At 48.2% G+C, this 26,945-nt stretch overlaps 1 protein-coding gene and 1 pseudogene across 1 annotated transcript in view; one reads left to right on the forward strand and one right to left on the reverse strand.

Annotated features, from left to right (window-relative positions):
* Positions 1 to 13,825, reverse strand: part of LOC130704919 (calpain-2 catalytic subunit-like) — a 53,802-nt gene extending 39,977 nt beyond the window's left edge. The window contains exons 1-2 of the mRNA XM_057529698.1: positions 13,778 to 13,825; positions 13,318 to 13,384 (exon numbers count right to left, since the gene is read on the reverse strand). Coding sequence (XP_057385681.1) covers positions 13,318 to 13,384; positions 13,778 to 13,825 — 115 coding nt within the window. The remainder of the gene's footprint in view (positions 1 to 13,317; positions 13,385 to 13,777) is intronic.
* Positions 8,732 to 9,593, forward strand: LOC130708098 (poly(A) polymerase alpha-like; annotated as a pseudogene).
* Positions 13,826 to 26,945: the final 13,120 nt, after the last annotated feature.

Below are 26,945 nucleotides of genomic sequence, written 5' to 3' on the forward strand. Positions count from 1 at the left end.
CCTGCCACTTAAGATTGTGTGATCTTGGACACATTTCTTAACTTCTCTGAGACCATGTTTTCTCAGCTGTGGAAGGGGGATAATATACACATATCCTCAAAGGGTTGTTAGGATCAGATGAAAAAGGGAAACTGGGGGTCCTGGACGGGCTTCAGAGATCTGGAACCCGAAAACACTGTGTGCACATTTTGCATGTCTGCAAATGTATGCATTTTCTAGGGAGGAGTAAGGTTTCCCTCCCACTCACACCCCCAAAATTAACAAACAACAGAGCCAGAACATGGAGTTCAAATTCCGGCTCTGACTCAGGGCAAACTACTTTGTGCTCATTTCCTCATAGATACAATGGGTTTCATGATAGGAAATGGCCTCACAGAGTTGAGAATTAAATGGGAGAAAAAAAGTCAAGTATTTAGAACACTGTCTCTGAGGGTTTGCTCTTTTTATCTTCTAAGTTTATAAGGGAGAAAACTGAGGCCCAGAAGAGGTGAAGTCTCGACTGAGGATGAGTTACGCCCTGTTTCGGAAAGGGTGACAGCTCAGGATGTGGGGGCGGGTAGGTGGCAAGGAGGAGGGGGTGAGATGGGGGAGGAATGTGACCTGCTGAGTGCATTTGGGGCCTGTCTCACCATCTTGAGCCCCTGCCAACTCTTCAGAAGCAAGCAGGGGGACGGGGGGACGGTAAATATAGGTAAAGGATGCGCACTGACGAGGATGTAGACACGAACGCATTTACTCAAAACCCAAGAATGGCCCCTGCAGTGATGGAGCCCCTCACCTTCACCCCTGCCCGTGCCTCACCTGGGACTGTGGCCATTGCCCCCTACGCCCAGCCCCACCCCAGCGCAGGACCAGGGGCCCGATACCCGCCCCCTGGGATGAGGATGGCTTCGCGGACTCTTCTCTGCTCTGTCCCCTCACAGAAGACAAGGCAAGAGGTTCCTTTAACAACCAAACTGCCTCCCCCGTGTCTGCAGTTTGCTACTCACTTTCTCTCCCTGCATGCCTTTCCTGTGGGTTTTCGCACAAAATTTTACTGTTTTTGTGCCTACGGCAGAAGAGTATTCATGCATTAATTTTGAATTTATTCACTTGTTCAATGACTATTTAGTGTGGTTCTCTCTGGCCCACCCTTGGGCACCTGCTGAGATCACTTAAGCCACTTTTCTCAAGGGACCTCAGGAATCCCCTCCTAGTTCAGACCTCCCGCTCCCCTTCTAATTTGCTTGGGAAAAGGAGGCTTGAGTAGGATCTTGGCTCGTTCGTTAAGCACAGCTGCCTCACCCTCCTGGACTCGGGCACCCAGGCTATCTGGATAAAGGTTCAACTGTCCCCAGCTGGGCTGCCCTTGTCCGGCTCCTCTGCGGCCTCGCTGTGACCGTGACCATGTACACACAGGCTTCCCTCCACTGCACACACTCGGCAAGCCCAGATCCCCACCCTCTGAGCACACAGCACCCATGGGCGGACCTCATGAATAGCTCCTTTAAGCTCCAGAGCCCTCTTCGAAAAAGATAAATTCATGCCGAGCCACGTCGGTAAATTTCCAGAGCTGTGCTCCGCGGGCCTCTGTGTCCAGTCCTGAGGGTCAGCGCTGAGCGCAGGCCGAGGACGCCTGGGGCCCGCTGTAGTGGGGGGGGGGGGGGGTGGAATGGGGCCGGCATGGTGATGCAGATTACATATGTGGCTGCTGGAAGTTCTCCCAAGAGGGGAGCGTGATGTTTGTTGTGTGCGTTCTCCTCCTTTCCCTCCCACCATCACTGTCTTTCCTCCACCCACAGGGAAGTGCAGCAGAGAACCCAGGAGGTGCTGGCTCCCGGCCCACCTTCCCGCTGCAGCTCCGTCACTCTAGGGCGCGGTGCCTGCTGACAGTCCTAGAAGGACGGAAGCTCTGTGAGGGCAGGGACCCTGTCAACGTGGAGCACGTGCTCCGGGAAGCAACACAGGCTGAGGAAGCTCTTCATCTCGGAGGAGAAAGAGCGGACAGGACATGAAGCCCAGGGCCAGCCTCGCAGAGCGCTACACCCCCAGCCCGGCCTCAGCACCCCTCGCTGCTGCTTCCCGTGGCTCCTCGGGCACACCAGCCGCCCCGAGAGCCTCTGAGCACCGACCCTGGCGCACGCGCCTCTTCTGCCTCCCGTCTGGTCTCAGACGTCCCTCCTGAGCCAGGTCTAGAGAAGGGTGCTTCTCACTCTCAGGGGCTCACCAGCCGGCGCGGGGAACAACGTGGAAACACCATCAGAGAGGATGGGGGAGAGCGCCAGGACTCAAGTCCAAACAGGGCACACGGGCTGCAGGGGCATGGGGTTCGCTGAGGGGAGCTCGGACTGGTCCCAAGAGCGAGGTGGAGGTGGGGCGGGAAGCGCTTGCAGGGAGAGAGAAGGTCAAGTGCAGGCACCGGAAGGTATGGGGGTGGGCGTGGCACCGTCCAGGAGGGTGGGGGGCAGGGCACAGGGGGCGTGAGGACGCCGGGGGTCTAGGGGGGACAGAGTCTGGAGATGGGTTACACTTCTGCAGAGTCTGAACTGACCCCGAGGGAATTTAAACGAAGGTTCCCTTTCACCCTTTCTTCTTCTGCACAGACCGTCCAGGCACAAGAAAATAGCACTTGCGCTTTCCAGAATGGGCTCCTTCCTGCTGGGGAAGCACACACTTTGCTCTGCTTCCTCTGCCCCACACCTTCCCTCCACCTCCCTCCTTAGTCTTCCTTGGGGACTGTCCCATCCCTTGCCGTCCCCTCCTGTGTCCTCACACTGCAACCCAGCTGACCCCCTACTATAGCATGATCAGAACTTGTATTTAATGTGTCCATTTAACCGTTTCCCCCACTGGCCGTCACTTCCCTGACGACAGGGCCTCTGGCAGTAACGTCAGAATGGACCGGTGACAGGCAGGCACCCAGAGCAGGAATCCAGGTGAGAACTAAGGCCCACCGTGGAATAATGGGGGCTTGGTAGGTGGAGAGGCTTGGAGAGGCGTGAGGAGGGATTAAGGACCAGAACAGAGAGGACCAGATGGATGTGGGAGGAGGAGCTGGAGACGAGAAGAGTCTGGTGCGGAGAAAGGACCGCGGGGCTTTTGGTTGTTGTTGTTTGTCTTCTTCTGCCTAAAGTCCCAGCCCACTGCTCTTCCGGTCACAGGCACCCAATAATGGAATTAGGCCGAATGGAAGCAGGCCGAATGGAAGCAGAAAGGGCCTCAGGGCCCGGCAGGGTGTCTCAGGAAAGCTCGGCAGGTGAAGGGAGTCCTGAAGCTGGCAGCACCAGCCCAGCCCGCTGAGTGCCCGTCTGCCCTGCATACTGGGAAGTCCCAGAGAACACACCTGCCCCAACCACGATGGGCTAGCATCCGAGCAGCCTTGGGTCACCAGCGGTGAAGGACAAGACCATTATTCAAAGGGGAGGAACCGTGGCAACTTCCCAAAATGGCAGCCACGATATTTCTGGTTTCACATGTTCTTCTAGAACCGTGCCCTTCCCCACCAGGGGGTGGCATCTGCACCCCTCCCCTTGAAGCTGGTGGGCCTCTGTCTGTCTCAGTGAACAGATACGGCAGAAGCGATGTTCTGTGACTTCTGAGGCGCTCTCTCTATAACTTCCGTGTAAGAAGTGGAGCTCCCTTAACGCCTCCATGGAAGAGACCACACAGGATGCAGGAAGACCCTGGAGACTCAGCTGACTAGCCTCCAGCCCAGGCACCAGACACATGGGTGGGGGGCCTTCGGGTGACCTGAGCCCATCCCCATCTGACTGCAACCCCACGAGGGACCCTGAGAGAGTCTCCCCGCTAAGCCCAGTTATCTATCCTTCAGGACCACAGGAGAGAACAAGAAAATGATTGCTGTTGCTTCAAGCCTTTGATGGTGGGGCAGATTGCTACACAGTAGATACAGGTGCAAGGAGACCGGGACCTTCCTGAAATCTGTGCCTGGCCAGGGGCAGTAAGAGGCACCTGCCAGCTGACAGAGTCTGCCCCTGGGGGGGGGGGGGACATGCCAGCAAGAGAGGAGTCAACACGGAGAGATGCCAGTGCCAGGACGCCGTGCCCAGACACCCAGTCACTCTGCGGTCCCCGGGGCACCCCAGGACCTGAGATGTACCACACATGCCTGCTCTGGGAAGCCGATGAGACAGACGGCCCGCCAAGGGGAGCGTCCAGAGACGTAGAGAGGGCCGATCTCCTCCTTTGCTGCAGCAGCTCCCCGGGGAGGTTGGAGCTCCTCTCCATGGGGTCAAACATCCCAGCAATGCCGCCCTGACCACAGCTCGATGTTTCCTCCTTCCCCAGGACAACGCTTACTCCTAACTGTGGCTGGCTTAGGGGAGGTGATTCTGGATGTGTGTGGGGTTGGTCTTCACCAGCTGCCAGCCCAGGCATCGCACCCTGGATGCCCAATGACTACCCTCCGCCTGCCCCGTGGTACTTACTGTGTCCATAGCCCCCTTCTCTCCCCGGATCTACCACTGGTTCCCCCCCAGGAACGTTTTTGCTCCCCTTACCCCCAAGGGATTTTTGGCTCTGTGTGGAGACATCTTTGGTTGTCATGCTTGGGGAGGGCTGCCAGTGCACCTAATGGGCAGAGGCTGGGAACGCTGCCACGCATCCCGCAGCACTCAGGACACCCCCATGATGGAGAATGAGCCGGCCGCAACCACCAGCAGGGCCGAGGTCGGGAAAGCCTGCTCCCTCTCAAGTCCTGCTTGTCCTGTGTTTCATCCCTGCAGGGCTCTGTGCCTTTGCTTTCCATGGTGACAGCTAGATAAATGATAAAGGGACCAAGATATTGAGGCTGCTTCTGGCTAAATTTGACCCTTCCCGAGACACTGGTATTTAACAGTCTCCAGCAGGCCTGAGACCCTGCGGACAGAATGACTCTCTCCTGGCCGAGGCAGCCTGGGGCGTCTCAGCTTCGGAAGGAAGTCCCTGGGAGCCAGTAGGCGCTCCCCCAACCCCGGGGCTGCTGGTGTTCCCCAGAGGAAGTGCACACCCTGCCAGTGCCCGGCCCCGCGCGATGGTGGCCGATGAGTCCCACGGGGCCATCCCTTCCGTGACTGCTTCATTGTCTGGAGCAGCCCAGAGAAGGGTACCCCCAAAGCGGAATGACCCCCTGCACACAGTCACGTCTCATTACATCGGCACTGTCGGGGGGAGGTGGAGGTGCTCCGTTCTGCTCACATCCCAACCCTGGTAAACACGGGGCTTCAGCCTCCTTCCGTGAGCTGCAAGCAGAACTGCAGCAAGAACAAATGATCCAAACCACATGTGTGCCCTCTCCCTGCCTTCCCCCTGCTGCTCCTGAGGAAGGGGGCCCCGAAAGGGAGAAGGAGGAGGGAGGATGGAGGGGGACGAGGATGCCGAGGCCTCAGGGTCACACTGTCGCACGCCGAACTTGCATGGACAAACCAGACTCTCGGAAGGGAGGCCCCGCCCCGTGCCGCCCTTGGCCGCCCTGGACCGGGAGGACGCGGCCTCCCGGTTGTAGGTGTCGACTCTGCTCCCCAGCTCCCTGCGGCCGTGGACGCTGCGGTCACTACCAGATAGCAGAGTTACCAGCCAGCTCTCCGTAGCCCTGTGTCTTCCTGCCATCCACATCCACGTCCTCGCCTTCCTCCCCAGCCCCTCCGTGGCCAGAGGCCCCAGCAGGCGAGGAGGTGGAGCCAACCCCATCTTAGATTCCTACCCCTCAGAATTCCTTCCTCACCTCCCGGAGGAACCAGAGGGTGAGGATCTACTTTCCTGGTTTCCTGAGGGCCTTCACAGTGTTGAACTAAAGGTAAAGTCTCACTGCAGCTGGGGTGGCAAAACACAGGGGAGAGATCACATCGGGGATTGCAATAAGAATGAACGTTAGAGGTTTTCTCACTCTGGTCCTGATCCCCAGAGAGAGAGAAACCATCAGTCATACAGCCTTAAGGTTCTCCGCCTCATGGGAAAAGGAAAGGACAGACATGTCACCTTGTTCCCATTTCACAGGTGGGTAAGTAGAGGCTTGAGACTGAAAATAGCAGGCGCGCTGCAGGCAAAGTGAGTGCTGGGAGAGGAGAGGGCCCAAGCGCGGTGGCAGTGAGGAGCCTCCTGGCCTTTTGGGAAACGTCAGGGAGCAACGGCCATTGCACGAGCCCTGAAAGTTGGAGCAGGAGACTTCACTGAGTTTCTTGAACTTTCCTCCAAATACCAGCTCCTTGGTCACCTCCTAATGCCAAATGCTAGAGACGGACCCCATCGGTTGTTCAAGACACAGCAGGGCATGCTCCACCTCCCCTCCCCAGCCTCATTTCCATACCCCCCTCAAGCCACACTCTCCCCAAAGGTAACTTGCAATTTGCAGTTACTAAACCCTTACTAAGTGTCAGCCTCTGGCACTCTGAGCTTTCCATGCATTATTTAATTTCATCCTCACAGCCCTCTGAGGTAGATACTACTATCATCCCCATTTTATGGATGAGGAAACTGAGGCTTAACGAGGACGGTGATTTACCCCATGTGATAGAGCCAGGAAGTGGCAGAACCAAGAGGCCAACCTCTAACTGATGGACACCCAAGTCCTCACTCTGGACCCTGCCATTTACAGATGTTTACAGATGTATGTGCCTTGCTTGGCTCTGTGTGGAGACCATCCCACCCCGGAAAGTCAAGGATGGGAGGCCGGATCCCAACGCTGCAGTGGCCATAACACACATGTGGCTTTTCACGTTCAAACTGAAGAAAATTAAAAATTCAGTTCCTTGGCTGCATTAGTCACACTTCAAATGCTCCACTTGTGGCTTGCAGCTACCATATTGATAGTGTAGAACTTTCGCATCACTGCTAAACGTGCTGGTGGACAGTGCTGGTCTAGAGTCTGCCCCACTGCACACAGGCCACCCAAGGTTGGCCCAGCCAGAGCAGACTACCCTCCTCCTGGGGCTTCCTCGCCCCACTGTTGCTGCCCAGGACCCCACCAGACCTCGCAGAACACGTGGCCCTTCATTTCTGAAATCCCCTGGATGGGGGCCTCTCTGTGGCTGATCCTGTGGGGGACGATCTGAGCAAGGGTCTCAGACCCTGGGGTGGAGACGTTATTGCCCAACAAACATGATCTGCAGCCTGGTGCCGGCGGGGTGCGGTGGAGGGCGGGGACTGCCAGTGGGAGTCACAGAACGCCAGAAGTAGTGGGACCTTACGGAACTAGGATCCAATCGCCTCAACTCAGGAACAGACCAGAGTCCACACAGGGATGTGGCCTGGCCCCTGGCTCAGGGAGCACCCGAACAAGCGCAAAGTCACACTCTGATCCACAGGCCCACGGGGGGCAAAGGAACCGTGTAAACTCTTTGGAAGTTTCCTCTGGCTTCAGAGGAACGTGTACATGACAATGGGGTGGGGGGGATTCTTTGGGGAGGATTCCCGCTGCCTCTCCTCCCTGGGGAGAGGAGGTCAGGGACAGCCAAGGAGAGATGTGCCCAAGTTTAGGCCTCGGATGAGGCAGGGACCCCGCTGGGTGACTGCCAAGGCTGGGGCAGCCCGGGCAGGACGGGGCCTCCGCGAGATTCATCCCTGGCCCGTTTATGGGCCTGTCTCAGGTGCAGCAGGAAAGGAAGCTGGGAGCACAGGCAGCAGCCACAGGGGAGAAAAGCTGTGAAAAAGCATTTATAGGGCTTCCCTGGTGGCGCAGTGGTTGAGAATCTGCCTGCCAATGCAGGGGACGCGGGTTCGAGCCCTGGTCTGGGAAGATCCCACATGCCGCGGAGCAACTGGGCCCATGAGCCACAATTACTGAGCCTGCGCGTCTGGAGCCTGTGCTCCGCAACAGGAGAGGCCGCGATGGTGAGAGGCCCGCGCACCGCGATGAAGAGTGGTCCCCACTTGCCGCAACTAGAGAAAGCCCTAGCACAGAAACGAAGACCCAACACAGCCATAAATAAATAAAATAAATTAAAAAAAAAAAGGAATCATCTATTTAAAAAAAAAGAAAAAAAAGAAAAAGCATTTATAACCAGAAGGGCCACCGGGGAGAGGACAGGAGGACTCACGGACCGCACACATCTGCCCCAGGAGCTGGGAGAAGCCCCTGGGGTCGGGGGCGGTGAGGGTGGTGCTGGGGCTGGCGGTGAAGCCATTGTTTTAAGAAAAAGGAAAAAATCTATTTATTTTCCCCACCAAACCAGCCAACACCTATTTTCTAGTTCTTTTTTTTAACTACAAGCACTCTTTTTTAAAAAGGCACCTACAAATTCCAATAGAGGGGCATCCTACAAAATCCCGGACCAGTACTCCTGAAAAGTGACAAGGTCATCCAAAACAGGCTGAGAAACTGTCACAGCCAAGAAGAGCCTTAGGAGACATGACAACTAAATGTAATGTGTCCTGGATGGGATCCTGGGACGGAAAAAGGACCTTAAGTAAAAACTAAAGAAAGCTAAAGTATGGACTTTAGTTAATGATAATGTATCAATACTGGTTCATTAACTGTAGCAAATGTCCCACACTTAATAATGTAAGAAGTTACCAGTAGGGGAAACTGGGCTGGTGTGTATGGAATTCTCTGTACTATCATCTCAATTTTTCTGTAAACCTAAAACTGTGCTAACAAAGTCTATTAAAATGTTTAAAAGGCACCTATTAAAATGGCTTTTAAAAATTATAATTTAAGGGGGTTGGACCGAGGGCTGAGGCAGGCATCCCTCACCCCTGTCTCAGTGGGTCATGCCCAGGGCGGCAGGGTGACTGGGCAGTGCCCGCGCAGGAGACCATGCGGTTTCCAGTTACAATGCAGTGATCACAGCAAACACAGCCGCCACAGAAGCACTATGGCATTACCTCTCCCATCAGCTGAGCAGCCCCCAAGGAGACTGACTGCCTACGTACACAGAAACTAATTGAGACTCTGAAGCCCTTTGGCGTTTTTGAAGAGGAAGAGGAACTGCAGCGCAGGATTTTAATTCGGGGAAAATTAAATGACCTGGTAAAAGAGTGGATACGAGAAATCAGTGAAAGCGAGAATCTTCCACAATCTGTAATTGAAAATGGTGGTGGAAATATTTTTACATATGGATCTTAGAGATTAGGAGTACATACAAAAGGTGCCAATATTGATGCGTTGTGTGCTGCACATCAAGACATGTTGATCGAAGTGATTTTTTCACCTCATTCTATCATAAGTTGAAATTACAGGAAGAAGTAAAAGATTTACGAGCTGTTGAAGAAGCATTTGTACCAGTTATCAAACTGTGTTTTGATGGGATAGAGATTGATATTTTGTTTGCAGGATTAGCACTGCAGACTATTCCAGGAGACTTGGGCTTAAGAGATGACAGTCTGCTTAAAAATTTAGATATAAGATGCGTAAGAAGTCTTAATGGTTGCAGGGTAACCGATGAAATTGTACATCTAGTACCAAAGATTAACAACTTCTCAGGTTAACCCTGAGAGCTATCAAACTGTGGGCCAAACACCACAACACCTATTCCGATATATTAGGTTTCCTCGGTGGTGTTTCCTGGGCTATGCTAGTAGCAAGAACTTGCCAGCTTTATCCGAATGCAATAACATCAACTCTTGTACATAAATTTTTCTTGGTATTTTCTAAATGGTATGTGTTTAGATTATATTAAAATAAAATTGATTGTAGACACTGAAAAAAAATTATAATTTAAGAATCATTTAAAAAGTTATTTACAGTATTTAAAAATGGGAAAATAGGGAGAGGTTGAATTTGTTCAGGATTCTACAATTTGCCAATGTGTTTGCCTATATTAATCGCATTTTTCGTCACAGCCCTGGGGAAGGAGTATTATCATTATTCCCATTTTATAGAAGAGGAAACTGAGGGTCAGAGAGCTTGGGTAACCTGCCCAAAGTCACCCAGGCTAGTAAGCAGGGGAGGAAGCAGGAACTGGAAACCTCCTTCCTGCACGCTTTTCCCACTGGCCCTGCCCTTCCCCACTCTCTGCTGAGCAGGGCTGTGGGGAGCGGCACCCTGTAGCCAAACATCTCCCAGTGTTTGGGGGCCCACGTGACCTTTAGGGGTAGAGGCAGGGTGATCCACCTCTGAGAGGCCAGGTTACAAAGACACGGGGCTGTGCGGTTTCAACAGCTCTGACAGCGTTGGCAGCCTCGAGACTTCCCCCAGGAAGCCGAGGGCCTATGGGGGCACCTGGCCAGGGCAGCTACCTTCCTCTGAGAGCTCTGAAGGCTGTGGGGCCCATAGGGGGCTATGAGGGGGCAGTGGTTAAAGCCCAGCAGTGGCCCAGTGAAAACCAAAGGTAGGAGGAGCTCAGCTCTGGGATCTCCTGGGCTCCTGGGGCCACTCCATGGCCATCACCTGTAAGAAGAGGCTGAGAGCAGCAACTCCAGAGCCATATTTAGCTGTAGGGCCAGGCTGGCCGAGGCTCAGCCTTGGTCTCCAGCCCTTCCTCCAGATGGGCAGATTTTTCTTCACTGACTCAATGCTGAGCACAACCAAGGTCTGCAAAGCAGATGGCTCACGTCAGAGCAGTTCTGCAAACATGGTTGGAATTACTTTGGTGAGGCTTCCAGCTGACCCTCTGGGAAAGTGGGTGGGAGCTGGTGGATTAACCATTGCTGGGCAGCCCTGTGAAGTGAGGCAGGAGGCTGAGAAATGTACAAGTCCCAGGATGGGCCCCGCCCAGGTTCATTGGTGAACTGAGTGAGTCTCAGGGTAGAAAGTACAGGGAGGAAAATAAATTTTGCTTTGAGAATTTTACCTCCATAATCCCTCAACATAGCCTCATGGCCACTTGTGATGGGAATGAGAAGAGTGTGGAAAGCTTTAAAATCAGATCAGGGTTCTTTCCCTTGGCAATTTTTAGCTTTGTGGCCTTGCATGGGCTCCCCCACCACCTGCCTCAGTTTTCTTATCTGCAGAGTGGGGCTGAAAATATTTACTTGGATGATTACATGAGACAATGCAATGAAAATGCTCCATGAGTTGCATACTGTTATACAGTGATAGGGGCTGTTATCATTCCTCCTCTGAGATAAGAGATCTGGCCGCGGTGCTTTGATTCTCTAGCACAAGATTTACACTCAGTGTCAGGCATGAGGAACGACTCTAGAATAGCTGACTGCCCCATCGTAGGGGATCTCTGAGGTCACCCCGTTGACTCTCCCCGCCACTCCCATTTTTAGAAGAGACTGAGGTTCCAAGTGATGACGTGCCCACGGTCTGCCAACTAAGAGCTGAGCCTTGACTCGTATCTCTGGTCGTGTGGCCAGGTGTCACTGCCGCGGCCCCCCTGTTCCTGATGCTTCTGAACCTGCTGGGACCTGGTGACAGTCACCACCCCATGCACACCCTGTGTCCGGATGCCAGAATCAGAGCGAGAATTCAGTCCACCACATTTCACAGATTGCAGTCAAACCCAGATCCTCCAAAATAAAAGGCCAAGAGAACAAAATGGCCAATGTGGTGTAAAAAAAAAACCTTAGAAATTACAGACCTGATTACTGAGAAATGTTTTAAAGGACTTACACTTAATCTTGTTTCTATTTGATTTGGTGCATATCATGGGGATTTTTACCCCAGGAATGTAAGCTTTGCGGGTCTCCTCTCCAAATGGCCTGACAGTATTTAACCAGGACTTAAATCTTGCAATTTGGCCCTTAAGATGTCATTAAACTTTAAAGTAGATGTTTAGTCTAGGTGTGGAATTTAGCCCAGGTATGACAGTTGTCATTTTTGTTTCCAGGTTTCCTAAAGCCCCCATGGTTGGTCAAAGTCTCCATCAACTTCTAGTCCTGTTAACTTCCATTTTCTCTAACCAATGGATTTTCCTGGAGCACCCATCTAGGTGCCCTAGGCCCCCTGGGCATCTCTCTTTTGGGGGAGAGAAGGTGGGAAATGGGAGGTATGTTTTCTGTGGGCAAGAATGTGCTCTGGCATCTCAGGAATTTGCACACAGAGGCTGAGCTCAGAGAGCGGTGTTTGCACGCCCAGCCCTGGGACATGCTCTCTGAGACCCATTTCACAAGGGGCTCCCAGTGTGCCTGTCCCAACGATTCACACAAATGCCCTGACATCCCTCAGAGACTGAAAACTTTCCATGCCCCTTCTGGGGAGCCTAGCTCAGGGGTTAAACAAACAGACTGTCTGCATTTGCATTCCAGGCCCTCACTTCAGCTGTTGGATGACCTCAAACAAGTCACTCCCAGGACAGAACCTCTGCTGGGTGGGCCAGGAAAGAAGGTCCAATTCAAGATGATTAATTTTGTTACTGATAGACTAGTCTGGAAAGCAAGTTGAAGCTGATGGCTTGAAACAAGTTTTTGGTTATTCACAGCAAATAATCTGCTCCAGCGATCATAGGCCCATACCTATTATGAGTAAAAAAAATGAGCGTGGATTCTTTGAGAATCTTAAATAGTGGTCCCAGGCCCCATCGTTAAGACTTCTTTGCAGAAACCTCGGGTCCTGTATAGCAATAAACAACAGGGTCCTACTGTATAGCACAGGGAACTATATTCAATATCTTACGATAAACCATAATGGAAAAGAATATGAAAAAGGATATATGTATAACTGAATCACTTTGCTGTACAGCAGAAATTAACACAACATTGTAAATCAACTTTACTTCAATAAAATAAATTAAAGAAAACTTGGGGGCTTTCATGCCAAAGCTGGAGCAGGTTTCAATCTCAGCAGGCACTATGTCCAGAAAATCAGAGCTCAGCTACACAGAGCAAAGTTTCAGACCCTCACGATACAGCTACTCCAGTTAAACTTACTTAAATGAACATTTCAATTGCCTCTGTGACAATAAGCACCACGTTCACTGTTGTGATACCATGGTGAGCTCGGCCTGCAAACACTGAGAATGCCCTGGTACGTTAACTTCCTCCCAGCAGTGAGTGTTAGTTAGGGTTTCCTCCTCCTCCACACACTGAGTCACCATCCCATCCCTGAACCCCAGAGAGCTGACATCTCAGTGCTGCAACCGGGCCTGGGCTCGTCCTCCCAGCTGGCCCTCAGCCCAGAGCCTGACTGTTCCGTGGGCCACTAGCAACACTGGCCCCGGGACATACAGACACCAAGGGTACCTGAGATCCAGGAGCTCCTCCGTCTTCTAGTGGGAGTGTCTTTGTAACTTCAACAACTAGCCCAGTGCAGGGGACACAGGAGGCCTCACTGCACATCTGTGCATTTGTCTGCCGCAGCACGGGGTCCTCAGGGGACAAGACATTCCAGGAAGCTTCTAGAACTGGAAACTGCCAAACTCTTTGGCAAGGGAGCGGAGCCATAGGTCAGCCCTCACCCCTTCTATCCACAGCCTTTCTGACAAGCCCCCGTAGCCTGTTTGAGATGCCATCACTTACCCAGGGCTCCTTGGCAGATGTCTGTGCGAGTGGCTCCTCCAGTAATAAATTGGGGATCATCGCAGATCTCCAGGAAACGAGACCCACAAAGTGCTGTCAACCCACCTGACGTGTGCTTCTGTAGTCAGGACACCTCGGTTCCCAGAAGGTGCATCGGACCCCCTCCGCCCCTTCCCCTCCCCTCTAGGGAAAGCTATGCAGTTACAGTTAGACTGCCATGGGACCCCGACTGCTCCACTGGACCCCAACGCTCCACACTGCCTAGAGCCCACTTCATCACGCTACTTCCTAGGGCCAGGGCAGCGCCAAGTCCAGCCTCCTCTGGGGGCCTTGAGACGGTCCACGCTCTGGAGCTGCCCTGCCCACTATGCCGGTCCCTCTTCTCTGTTCCTGCATGGAATTCCTCCCTCTCCCACCCTCTTCTCTCCTTTTCCACATCTTACTGTATCTCAAGACCCACTGCCACCAACTCCACGAAGCCCTCCTTCACAATCCGGCCCTCACCCATCCTTTTGATCCCGAATCCCAGAGTATGTGCACTCTGCAATTTAGCAGCTAGTTGTGTGCTATGTGGTGGTCCTGGGTACCAGTCTGTCTTCCTAACACTCACACGCTTCTTGAGGGCAGGGGAAGGTATCTAGCCTTCTGGATTCATCCATAGGCCATGATACTTGGGGGTCCACATACCGTGAGCCTGCTGTGTGTCAATACTGTGTGTGGTACTTTATCTCAGGCAGCCCTCTCGGGAACACAGATGGACACCGACCCCATTTCACAGGTGGGGAAACAGGCTAAGAGATAAAGCCACATGTCCCAAGATACACGGCTCGTAAGCTGTAGGTGGCACTGGGATTTGAACTCACCAGTGTAAACCATATAGTCTTTCCCTCCTGCCCTGCCCCTGATGGATTACTAACAAGTCTTCAAGGGCTGTCCCACCAGTCGCCTGCTGGAAGCCAGCCTTGAACAGTGCTGGCCCTTCTGCAGCCCTCTCTGAGTGTGCTTCCTGATTCTGAAGAGCCCCACCCCAAAACCACAGAGGAAGTCAGGGCATAAATCTGGGCTTCCCTCGGCCTGGACCCCTTGGTTCGTAAGAGCTCCACCCCATAGCGCCCAGCCCCCTGCACGCATCCCCCCACCCCCCTCCCTGCCAAGCAGAAGCTCTTCTTGGGCGAGGCCTGGATCTAGCCCCTGGCCATCCCAGCTTAGGCGGTTGAGGATCTTTTGGAATCCACAGCAGAACACGCTCCTTTCATGCCTCTGCACTGTCCCTTCCCTGTTCAGGTCGGTCTGTTTGGGGGAATGACAGGGACAGTGAGAATGTTCTTCTGCTGAGGCACATGAAGCCAGCTTTGCCCAAGGCCTGCCAGCCAAACACTTATCCTGCTGATGGAAGAGACTGGGTTTGGTGCTGGGAGCCCAAAAATCATACTGATAATCCTCAGTGTGCCAGGCACTTACCCCAGAAGGATTTTTCCATTATGTTTGAGAAGCTTCCTCACACCTTTGGCACCCTCTCCAAAGAAGGCAAAGTTTAGAGTGGCCCTGAGAGATGCTTCAGGAAATTGAAACTTGTACACAACATACAGGGCACGGAATTAAATACGGAACTTAACAGTCCCAGGAAAGGGGTTGAGGGCTTGGGCTTTGGAGTCAGACAACCTGGGTTTGAATTCTGGCTCTGTCACTTCTTAAATGGGTTCTATGACCCTGGCAAGTTACTTCACCTCCTTAAGCCTCAGTTTCCTCATCTGTATAATGGGGATGGTGCTGACAAGTGAACCTACCACATCAGGTTGTTCTGAGGGTTAAATGAGATGACTACATACACGTGCCTTGATAAGCGCTCTATAAAAGTCATCTACTATTAATTATTACTGGAGGAGTTGATCATAATCACTGAACTTGAGGCAGGAGATGCAGGTTTGAGGCTGAGTTCAGCCAGCTGAGTGTAAACAAATCATAAACCACTCAGAGGCCTTAGATGTTTCAGGGTAAGGTGGGGACTCACACACCTGCCCTCCTCCCACCTGACTGGGGTCACTCTCGGATGGTGTCGGCTTTTTCCTCGCTGTGCCTCTGCGCCAGCCCACAGTGACTTCAGCCACGTGCTCTTCAGCCTCCTTCCCAGCCCCAAGCCCTCTGTGGCCAGTGCCGGGAAGCCCCCTCTGAGGAGCAGCCCCCGCTCCAGGGCTGGCCTGCTCCCCTGCCTCGCTCCTGCAACCCTACTCTCACTTCCTTGTGGCTCTGTTTCACCATCTCCCCCCTGCTTTTCTCTCTGGGACTTGACATATAATACATTCCAATTGCTCTCATCTGAAAACCAGCCTGTCAAGCCCCAGGTCCCACTCTCCCTGACACTTTTCCTCCTCTCCTTTCACAGGCACCCTTCTGGAATTAGCTGGGCACGCTCTTCATTTCTGGTTCCTTACTTCGGGGTCTACAGCCATCTGGCTTCTACCCCATTGCAATTCTATGCCATTGCAATTGCTCTGTTACAGTTACCAATGACTTGCTTCCGTGTAGATCCAGTGGACACGTGTCTGTTTGCCTTGCCTGACCCGAACCACAGCTGTGTTTGAGAAGGCAGAGAGGGCGGCTGTGAGCTGTGGCTATTGACACCCACAGGCTGGACACAGTCCTGGCTCCACCCCAGACACCTGTATGAGCGAATAGTTAACCTTCCCCAGCCTCAATTTCTTCAACTGCTGAATGGGACAATAACAGCTACCCTCCCCCTTGGTTGTGCAGTGCACACCCTGTCCCGCCCTAATCTGGGGCCCTAAAATGGCCTCGGATCTCTATTTTCCCATCTGGAAGTCCTACAGGCATTTCCAACTGTTGGGTGACCTGTCCATGTCCCCTCACTAGCCCCTAAAGCCTTCAGAGGCAGAAACCATATGCACTGTGCCTGGCATACAGCAGGTGTTCAATATATGCTTATTGAGTGAATGAAAGAATAAGCAAAGAAGTATGTAAATTCACTTTCTAAACTGTAAAGTGCTATACAAACGTAAGGCGAATACCTTCTCGTTTACCACTTTCACAGCTGTAATTCTGTTTGAGGCTCATTACAGTCCTGCATTCATTCATTCACTCATTCCACAAATGGTCACAGTCTTTGTTCCCCCCGCGATGGGGGAAGAGGATCCCGGTGGGTCTGGCCTTGGTGCGGCCCAGAAGGCGTATTTGACCGGGCCTTATCTCAGCCGCCCAGGCGCTCTCGTAGCCCGCTGACCAAGTACTTCTTGCTAAAACACTGTTGCTGCTCTCCTTACCGTGTTAAAAAAAAAACAAAAAAACAAAAAAACCCAGAAGACTCCAGGGCAAGCAGTGGCTATGAAGGCAATCTGGGGCTCCTTTGTCTTGGCGATGGCTGCACGTCGGTAGAAACTGACCTGGACCGCAGCTTGGGGGCAGTGGGGCCAGTGGGTGGGAGGGGGTTGGTGAAGAATGTCCAAGGGTTCCCTACAGCTCGCAGCGTTCCAGCCCGACTGCTGTGAGGAGGGGGATTTTTTTTTTTTAATTAATTTATTTTTGGCTGCCTTTTTTTTAATTTTTTTTTTTTAATTTATTTATTTATGGCTGTGTTGGGTCTTCATTTCTGTGCGAGGGCTTTCTCTAGTTGTGGCAAGTGGGGGCCACTCTTCATCGCGGTGCGCAGGCCTTTCACTGTCGTGGCCTCTCTTACTGCGGAGCACAGGCTCCAGATGCGCAGGCTCAGTAGTTGTGGCTCATGGGCCTAGTTGCTCCGTGGCATGTGGGATCTTCCCAGACCAGGGCTCGAACCCGTGTCTCCTGCATTAGCAGGCAGATTCTCAACCACTGCGCCACCAGGGAAGCCCGAGGAGGGGGATTAACATTAAGTGGAGGTCCTGCAGAGATATGGTAGAAGATATTCAACAACGTGCAGCGTGGAAGAGAAAATTCTGTGCCGTACACAGTGAGATGCCACTTGACGTGCATCCCACAAGTCTGGTTTTACTTGGCCTCCAAAATGCTGAATCATTACATTGTTAACTCCGAATCTGTTATGGATCCTAAACCTTTTTTTTCTCTCCAAGTTATCATTATTGGTTAGTTTGTTTCCTTCCGTTGAGGTCAAGAGTTTAAAGCAGTCCATTGAGGTTCCCCATTTTGCAGTGTGGTTTTAATCAAAGTATTTCTTAACCCAACTACTAGGTTAACCTAACTTACTAGGTAAATTTAAGTGAATTTCTATTTTGGAAGCACTATCCATTAAATTATAATAAGTAGGCATTACCATTTATAGCCCAGCTTTGGGTGCAAGAGCTCTCATTTTCTCACACTTATATAACTACAAAACACCCAGGTTTACTACTACAAAAATAAGAAAAAAAAAAATACATTGAGCTTTCTCTGTCATTCACATCCAGTGTGAATGAGTTCATCCGAGCCTTTCCCTAGAACAAATTCTGACATCAAACTGTCATTGTCATCAAATTTGCCCTGGGTGGAAATCTGAGCTATAGGAATGCACACCGAGCTTCAAAGTCAGAAAACCTTTGTGATTTTTGGCAAAGCCCTCAGCCTCAGTTGTCTTAGCCCTTAAGGTGAGATAGTATTAGTGCTACCTCATTTTTTGCAGCAAATGACACAGAAATGAAAACACTGTAGTGGGTATGTGGGGACCTAAGATAGTAACTATTCCTAATAGCCACAGAACCCCTGTGACTATGCTCCTCTGAGCACACCTGGTGTGCAAACTTACCCTTGTCTCCACTTTTGATCCTTTCCGCCATGACTCTTAATTCTGATGCCCTAATTCTGGACTCTGTAAAATTGCCTGTATGTCTTCCTCTTCCTTCCTTCTTCTAAGGGGCTGTCTTAGAAAATTCACTTTGAGATAGCAAGAGCAGGGTCACTGTAATCTTTGTAGTATATTTACTACAGTATCCAGTGCAATTAAATCTGCTTAAAACATGTCTGAGGGCGATGATATAAAATATTTGAGATGATCCCTCCCGGGCCCTGGCCCAGGGGTAGACCGCTCTAGTTCGGGCCCGCCCCACCCCCTGCCCCCGAGCAGCCCAGAGCGCCTGCGCAGAAGACCCAACGGGGAAAGGATACAAAAGCAAAAGTAACCAGGCTGCACCGGGTCTAGTTGCGGCACACGGGATCTTCAGTTGCGGCATGCGGGATCTTCAGTTGCGGCATGTGAACTCTTAGTTGCAGCACGTGGGATCTGGTTCCCTGACCGGGGATCGAACCCGGGCCCCCTGCATTGAGAGCGTGGAGACTCGGCCACTGGACCGCCAGGGAAGTCCCTCACCCAGTGTTTTTGAAGGAGCTCCTACTCCTACTGCCTCAACCCCCATTTATGGAAAAAGCTAAAAGAGTTGACCAGCTGGGAAGTTTTACTGGTGTTCAGAAGAACAAGCCCTTGGCCTACGCTTAATGGCAGCATTCTGCTCAAATCAGGCCCTGCATCTGTTAACAAGACTGCTTCTCTGGGACTTTGTTTGAGAGCTGTATGAAGAAAAGAAAGAGTAAAAGGTTTAAAGCAACCTGGATCTTAAAAAAGGAAAACTGGAAAAACAAATTATGGTGCAAACACATAATGGAATAATAGGCAGCTGTAACAAAGAAAGAGGAAATGCCTTACGTTCTGACATGGAACAATCACCAAGATATAACTGAAAAAAAGCAAGGTACAAAATAGTGTACAGTTTGTTATCATTTGTGGAAAAGAAGGGAAAGAAGGCCTACATGTGTGTTTTTGCTAGTATAGACAGAGAAGATCTCTGGAAGGATATACAAGGAAACAGCAACACTTGTCACTTCTGTGCAGGGAAGTGTCACTGGGGGACAAAGATGACAGGCTTTTCTCTTTAGGTCCTTTTGTACCTTCTGATTTCAAAACATGTGGCCATACTGCCTACTCAAAAAATGTATATCTGGTAGATGGAGAAAAAACAATTTACAAAATTCAACATCCACTTATGATAAAAACTCTTACCAGGGATTTCCCTGGCGGTCCAGTGGTTGAGACTCCACGCTTCTACTGCGGGGGGCACGGGTTCGATCCCTGGCCGGGGAGCTAAGATCCCACATGCCACAGAGCGTGGCCAAAAAAAAAAAAACTCTTACCAAATTGGGTAGAGAGGGAACATATCTCAACATAATAAAAGCTATTTATGAGAAACACATAGTCAATATAATACTCAATGAGGAAAAGCTGAAAGCATTCCTGCTAAAATCTGGAACAAGACAAGGATGCCCACTCTCACCTCTTATATTCAACATAGTACTGGAAGTCCTAGCCACAGCAATCAGACAAGAAAAAGAAATAAAAGGCATCCAAATTGGAAGGGAAGAGGTAAAACTGTCATCATATGCAGATGACATGATTCTATATATAGAAACCTCTAAAGACTGCACAAAAAATTTACTAGAACTTAGAAATGAATTCAGCAAGGTAGCAGGATACAAGATTAACATACACAAATCGGTTGCATTTCTTTACACTAACAATGAAATATCAGAAACAGAATGTAAAAAAAAAAAACAATACCTTTCAAAATTACACCCCAGAAAATAAAATAGTTAGGAATAAACCTGATCAAGGAGGTGAAAGACTTATATGCTGAGAACTATAAAACATTAATAAAGAAAACTGAAGATGAATCAAAGAAATGGAAAGATATCTCATGCTCTTGGATTGAAAGAATTAATATTGTTAAAATGGCCATACTGCCCAAAGCAATCTACAGATTTAATGCAATCCCTATCAAATTACCGATGCCATTTTCCACAGAACTAGAGCAAATAATCCTAAAATTTATATGAAACCATAAAAGCCCAGAATTGTCAAAGCAATCCTGAAGAAAAAGAACAAAGCGGGAGGCATAACCTGCCCAGACTTCAGACAATACTACAAAGTTACAGTAATCAAAACAGCATGGTACTGGCACAAAAAGAGACATGAGGCTCAGTGGAACAGAATAGAGACCCCAGAAATAAAGCTACACACCTACAGACAAAGGAGGCGAGAATATACAATGGGAAAAAGACAGTCTCTTCAGCAAGTGGTGTTGGGAAAGTTGGACAGTCACATGTAAATTGATGAAGTTAAAACACACCCTCTCACTATACACAAAAATAAACTCAAAATGGCTTAAAGACTTAACACATAACACCATAAAACACCTAGAAGAGATCATAGGCAAAACATTCTCTGACATAAATCGTACCAATGTTTTCTTAGGTCAGTCTCCCAAGGCAATAGAAATAAAAACAAAAATAAACAAATGGGACCTAATCAAACTTACAAGCTTTTCCACAGCAAAGGAAACCATACACAAAACGAAAAGACAACCTACAGACTGGGAGAAAATATTTGCAAATGATGCAACCGACAAGGGCTTAATTTCCAAAATATACAAACAGCTCATATAATCCAACAACAAAAAAACAAAAAACCCAATCGAAAAATGGGCAGAAGACCTAGACATTTCTCCAGCGAAGAAATACAAATGGCCAATAGGTATGTGAAAAGATGCTCAACGCCGCTAATTATTAGAGAAATGCAAATCAAAACTACAATGAGGTACCACCTCACACCAGTCAGAATGGCCATCATTAAAAACACTACAAATTACAGATGCTGGAGAGGCTGTGGAGAAAAGGGAAGCCTCGTACAATGTTGGTGGGAATGTAATTGGTGCAGCCACTATGGAAAACAGTATGCAGTTTCCTCAGAAAACTAAAAATAGAATTACCATATGATCTAGCAATCCCACTCCTGGGCATATATCCAGACAAAACTCCAATTCAAAAAGATACATGCACCCTTATGTTCATAGCAGCACTATTCACAATAGCCAAGACATGGAAACAACCTAAATGTCCACTGACAGATGAATGGATAAAGATGTGGTACATATATACAATGGAATACTATTCAGCCATAAAAAAGAACGAAATAATGCCATTTGCAGCAACATGGATGCAACTAGGGATTATCATACTAAGTGAAGTCAGTAAGAAAAAGACAAATAACATATGATATCACTTATATGTGGAATCTAAAATATGACATAAATGAACTTATCTACGAAAGAGAAACAGACTCACGGACATAGAGAACAGAGTTGTGGTTGCCAAGGGGGAAAGGGTTGGGAGAGGGATGGAGTGGGAGGTTGGGGTTAGCAGATGTAAGCTATCATATATAGAATGGATAAACAACAAGGTCCTACTGTATAGCACAGAGAACTATATTCAATATCCTATGATAAACCATAACGGAAAAGAATATTAAAAAAAGAATATATATGGGCTCTGCTGGTGGCACAGTGCTTAAGAATCTGCCTGCCAATGCAGGGGACACGGGTTCGAGTCCTGGCCCGGGAAGATCCCAAATGTCGCAGAGCAGCTAAGTTCGTGCGCCACAACTTCTGAGCCTAAGCTCTAGAGCCTGCAAGTCACTGCTGAGCCCGCGTGCCAAAACTACTGAAGCCTGCGCGGCTAGAGCCCGTGCTCCGCAACAAGAGAAGCCATGACAATGAGAAGCCCGTGCACCGTAACTAGAGAAAGTCCGTGCACTGCAACAAAGACCCAACACGGCCAAAAATAAATAGTTTATTTTTTTTTTAATTTATAAAGAAAAAATATATATCTATGTATAACTGAATCACTTTGCTGTATAGCAGAAATTAACGACATTGTAAATCAACTGTACTTCAATTTTAAAAATTAAAAAACAAAAACAAACTGTAAAAAAAAAAAATATTTGAGATGAATGTTTAAGATCAGATTTGCAGAATTCTTTTAAATTTCTTCATTTTACTTGAGCAAGTGCATCCTAACTGATTGTACAACCTAAAACCTATTCGGAGCACAGTAGTGTATTATTTTATTCAGAACACACACCTACATAAATGACGAACAATATATGTGAATATTATATCTATTAAAACAGATGAAATGTAATTGCAATATAGATGTATTTGAAAGCTGTACAGAATCAGCTTGAATAGCCATTAAACAACTCTAAATATTATTTGACATGAATAGTTTGGCAGAAAAAAACTGCATCTTCATACTAAGTTACTTAAGATATTTCTTTGCTTGTTTATGTTTGATACAGAAGGCTAGGATCCCAGAGATAACCACTGCTATAGCAAAGCAAGTCGTGGTACTCTGAACTGGAGTCTTCTCCAGGGTAAGTCACACTGTGGAACAAAATGCCATTTTTGCCTGTATGAGTATAGTTTTTACATACTTAGATTTCTGAAATCTCAGTAAAGTAATCGTTTGTCTATGTACTGTAACAAAGGAAAGTTTATCTTGGACCATTCAGAATGATTCCATTTGTAACGTACCAAAAGTGCAAGATTATAAGCCTTCCCATAGCATTAACCTTCAAGATAGCATAACAGCAGCACCCATCAAAAATGTCATTTCTACAAATATACAGCCCTCCTTTTATTTTAATTTCCACTTCTTTTTCCTGTTTTACTTTCCATGATGTTCTCTGTGTTCATTTTGTTGGCCCTAGAGAGAACTCCTATTGCTCCACGAGTCAAGGCCAAGACACCAATCCTGATCAGAGGAGAGAGGCCCCAGTTTCCTTTGGGTCTCCTTCCACTGGCCAACGCAGGCTACTCAGGTCTCTTTACATTCCTTTTTTTTTTTAATGGTCTATGTTTTGAACACACTTTTGCTTTGCATATGCCTACTAGACAATGTATATGCTTGTGAAATAGTCCTAGAGTGCTGACCATGCATTTAACAGGATGCCCTTCTTTATGTTCTCAAATCATAAAGTCAAATTAGGGAATTCCTCCTATTCTTTATTATATCCAAAAGGGCAATATAAATTCCTGTCAGTTACTTTGAAAATCCTTTGCTCATTAATAATATTCAATAATATCTATAAATACTACCAAATTTTTTTGCTTCTTTTTCTAATTGGGGTAAAATACATATAACGTAAAACTTTTCATCTTAACCATTTTTAAGTGTTCAGTTCAGTGGCATTAAGTACATTCACATTGTTGTACAACTGTCATCGCCATTCATCTCCAGAACTTTTTTCATCTTCCCAAACTGAAACTCGTTGTACCCATTAAATAATTATTTCCCCTTTCTCCAGTCCCTGGCAACCATCATTCTACTTTCTGTCTCTATTAATTTGACTATTCTATATACCTCATATAAGTGGATTCACAAAGTACTTGTCCTTTTGTGACTGGCTTAGTTCACTTTGAATAATGTCCTCAAGGTTCATCCACATTGTAGCATATGTCAGAATTTGCTACCTTTTTAAGACTGAATGATATTCCATTGTATGTATATACCACACTTTGTTTATCCATTCACCCATCGATGGACACCTGAGTTGCTTCCATCTTTTGGCTATTGTGAATATTGCTGCTCTGAATACGGGTGTAGAGGTATATGACTTCCTGTTTTCAACTTTGGGGGTGGGTATATATCCAGAAGTAAAATTGCTGGATCATATGGTAATTCTATGTTAAATTTTTTCAGAAACCTCCATACTGTTTTCCATCGCAGTGTACCACCCACAGGGCACAAGCGTTCCAATTTCTCCACATCCTCACCAATGCTTGCTATTTTCTGGGGTTTTTTGGTTTGTTTGTTTTTGATGGTAGCCATCCTAAGGGGTGTCAGGTGGTACTACCAATGTTTTAATAAAATAAACATTTATGGGGGCATCTCTGGCAGTCCAGTGGTTAAGACTCCATGCTTCCAATGCAGGGGGCACAGGTAAGGTCCCTGGTCGGGAACAAAGATCCCACATACCTCGTGGGATAAATAAATAAATAAATAATTTAAAAAATATTTATGATTTTTAAATATTTTTATAATATCATATATGGTTTGTCAAGCCACACAAGGCACCCTGGAAATTTTGATTCAGGATATGCCCATTAGATTAAAAATTATTGCGCTAAGAGACTAAGAGGTATTTGTGTCATGCATTTTTTTTAAGTACAATACCAGTTAGTGTCGTATATAGTATAGATCAAAATTTTTCTAACTTCTTTAGGCCAAGGCAAGAAAAATGTTTGCAAGTAAGCGACAAACTCTTCCCGTTTCCTTAGGAAAACATGACTTGAGAAGAGCTAAAATATAAAATATTAACAAGAGTAAATTAACACAAAAGCAACCTATTGCCTCAAGTTACTTTCATCTCAGGATAATTAATTCAAGGAGGAGGAGAATTGAGCTTCAACATGTTTCCTCTTTCATGGGACTGTCCTTTGCAAAGCAAGGAAACATTTTTTCATTGGTGAATGTGTGAGTAGAGGCCGGTGAAGCGACAGTTAACCAGCCCGGTTTCCGAGGAGGGAAGAGAAGAGTAAAAGCATGTTAGCTGTACATGTTTTGCAGGGTAAACTTTTTGGACACATAAGCATTTAAAGTCCAGTGTTACATCACCCTTTGGAATATACACAGGGAAATGATAACTAAGAGGCAGGATGGTTTCCTTTCAGTTCCAAGAACCCATGATTAAAAGAGTCAGAGGATTACTGATTTGGCAGGACGGAGTCCCACAGAGAATGTGGATTTCAGAGACGGGGAGACCTGCACTTGAATCCTCCCCTCTCCACCTACACTTCAGACCTTAGGCCCTTAAATGTTATCTTCAGACTGTTTATCTATAAAATGGGGAAAATAATACCCATCGTTCACAGCGCAGTTGTGAGGTTTAAATTTAACAATAAGCAATCACTAAATAGTTCTGATTCATTAATTTATTAAGCCATTCATTCAGCAAATATGTATGAAACTCTTACGATGGAAGAAATTTGAAGACAAAATTTAAAACAAATTTTACAACAAATTCCAGCAGTGCCTGGAATTTTTATATTTATCTAAATGAGATATAAGTTCATAGCAGGAAGGGGGATGAAGCACACTGCTTTTGAGGAACAAGCCTTTCCAACAAGGATCCACATGGCAGTCTGGAATTAGACGGCCTGGAAAAGTTAGTGGAGCCAGCTAGCTATGGTTCAGAACACAGCCTCCCACAAGAGGGAGACTAAGGTTCCAGTTCCCTGAATTAACACTTTGGGCTGGAAGATCATCACCCAATCCCTGATACCAGTGACACTGGCCTGGCTACTTTATAACCAGATAAGTTCTTTGGCATCCCTAAAACAGCTTAGAGTAACTAAATTGGAAAAATGTCTTTCCTAGAGTTTGGAAATACCTCAAATCCAACAATATCCTCCCCCTGCCCAAAATACTTGTACTGCTGGTGATTTTGCAACCACCAGGTGATTCTAAAATGCCAGGGACCATGAAGAAAGTCTTTCAAATTACTTGAGCATGTTCTTTGCCCACCACATACAAACCAAGGCCTCTACCTCGTCCTCTGCCTTCAAGTTGATTTGGCAAGGAATACTCACTGAGTTCACACCAGGGCTTTTAAGAGCTTACCAACAGGTCGGTGTTCACTGAGGATTGATGATCTGGGTCCAGAAAGAAAGCATTCACCTCAGGTAGAGAGAGGAGGACGTGGGACGTGGTACACACCAGGTTTGGCAATCTGACTTGGGGCTCCTGAAAATCACATGGCCATCGATGCCCAGGTTGACATGAACTTGCTTTGTCTGGCCACAAACTCAGCAGTGTTTCATGATGAGTTTCTCTCCCTGTCGGTAAGGTTTGGATCATTTTTCAATGTTTTCTCCCGTTGCCCGTGTGCCAAGTGTTAGAAGTTCTGAATACACTTAATTAATAATTAATGACATCCCTGAGCTCCCTCTACCAGCTCTGCCTCGGCCAGCTGTGGCAGGGGAGAATTCTGCTTCTACTTCTTCCACGAAGAGAACAATTTATAATCCACAAACCAAGAGGATGGAGCAGAGGATGTTTAAAAAGTAGCTAGAAGTTGATGGACTGCCAGGTTCACTTTCAAGGCAGAAGTCTGGAATGTCTGTGTGGTTCTTGGCACGGGTAAGTGATGCACAGCTCAGGATCCCTTCTAGAACCTTATCGCAGTGAACAGATGAAACCGAAAGCAAAGGGGCTGGAAACTTCTCTGTTTGTCATGCACCTAAGGAGTCCAGAGAGAATAAAACAATATCTGAACCCCTTTGTTTTGTTTCAAGTTTCTAAATAGGAAGAACAAAAAAGGTTTGATTCACATGAGAATCACTCCAGCATGACAGGACCTGGAGGCACCATCTTTGTCCCAAGGAGGAGGAAAGGGCCATCCATCAAAATGTTTTTGGGAGCATTGCAGAGAGTGCCCTGCCTGGACCGGCCAGAGCCCTCAGAGGGCTGTCAAGTATAGATGGGAGGGCTGTCAGGTGTAGATGGAGGGCTGTCACATGTGGATGAGACCCAGCTCTGCCAGAAGAAGGGCATGTCTTGGCTAACAAAGACTTAGTGCGGCATGTCCCCCCTCGTAACTGGTATCACCACACGTCAGTGAACGTGACGTGTGTGCTGGCCTCTAACTCCAAACTGAAGATGTGCACCGTTTCATCATTTTAGTGGTCTTTGTGTCCTAGCCTTGGTATAGGCTCATGGTATAAAGATTTGTTGGATGGATAAGAAAACAAACCAAACAAAGAAACAAACAAAAAACACTTGGGGGAACAAAAAAAGGGTAAGAAAGAATGAGAAGA

This window comes from Balaenoptera acutorostrata, chromosome 1, assembly GCF_949987535.1.
Source record: "Balaenoptera acutorostrata chromosome 1, mBalAcu1.1, whole genome shotgun sequence".
In the NCBI taxonomy this organism is placed as follows: domain Eukaryota; kingdom Metazoa; phylum Chordata; class Mammalia; order Artiodactyla; family Balaenopteridae; genus Balaenoptera; species Balaenoptera acutorostrata.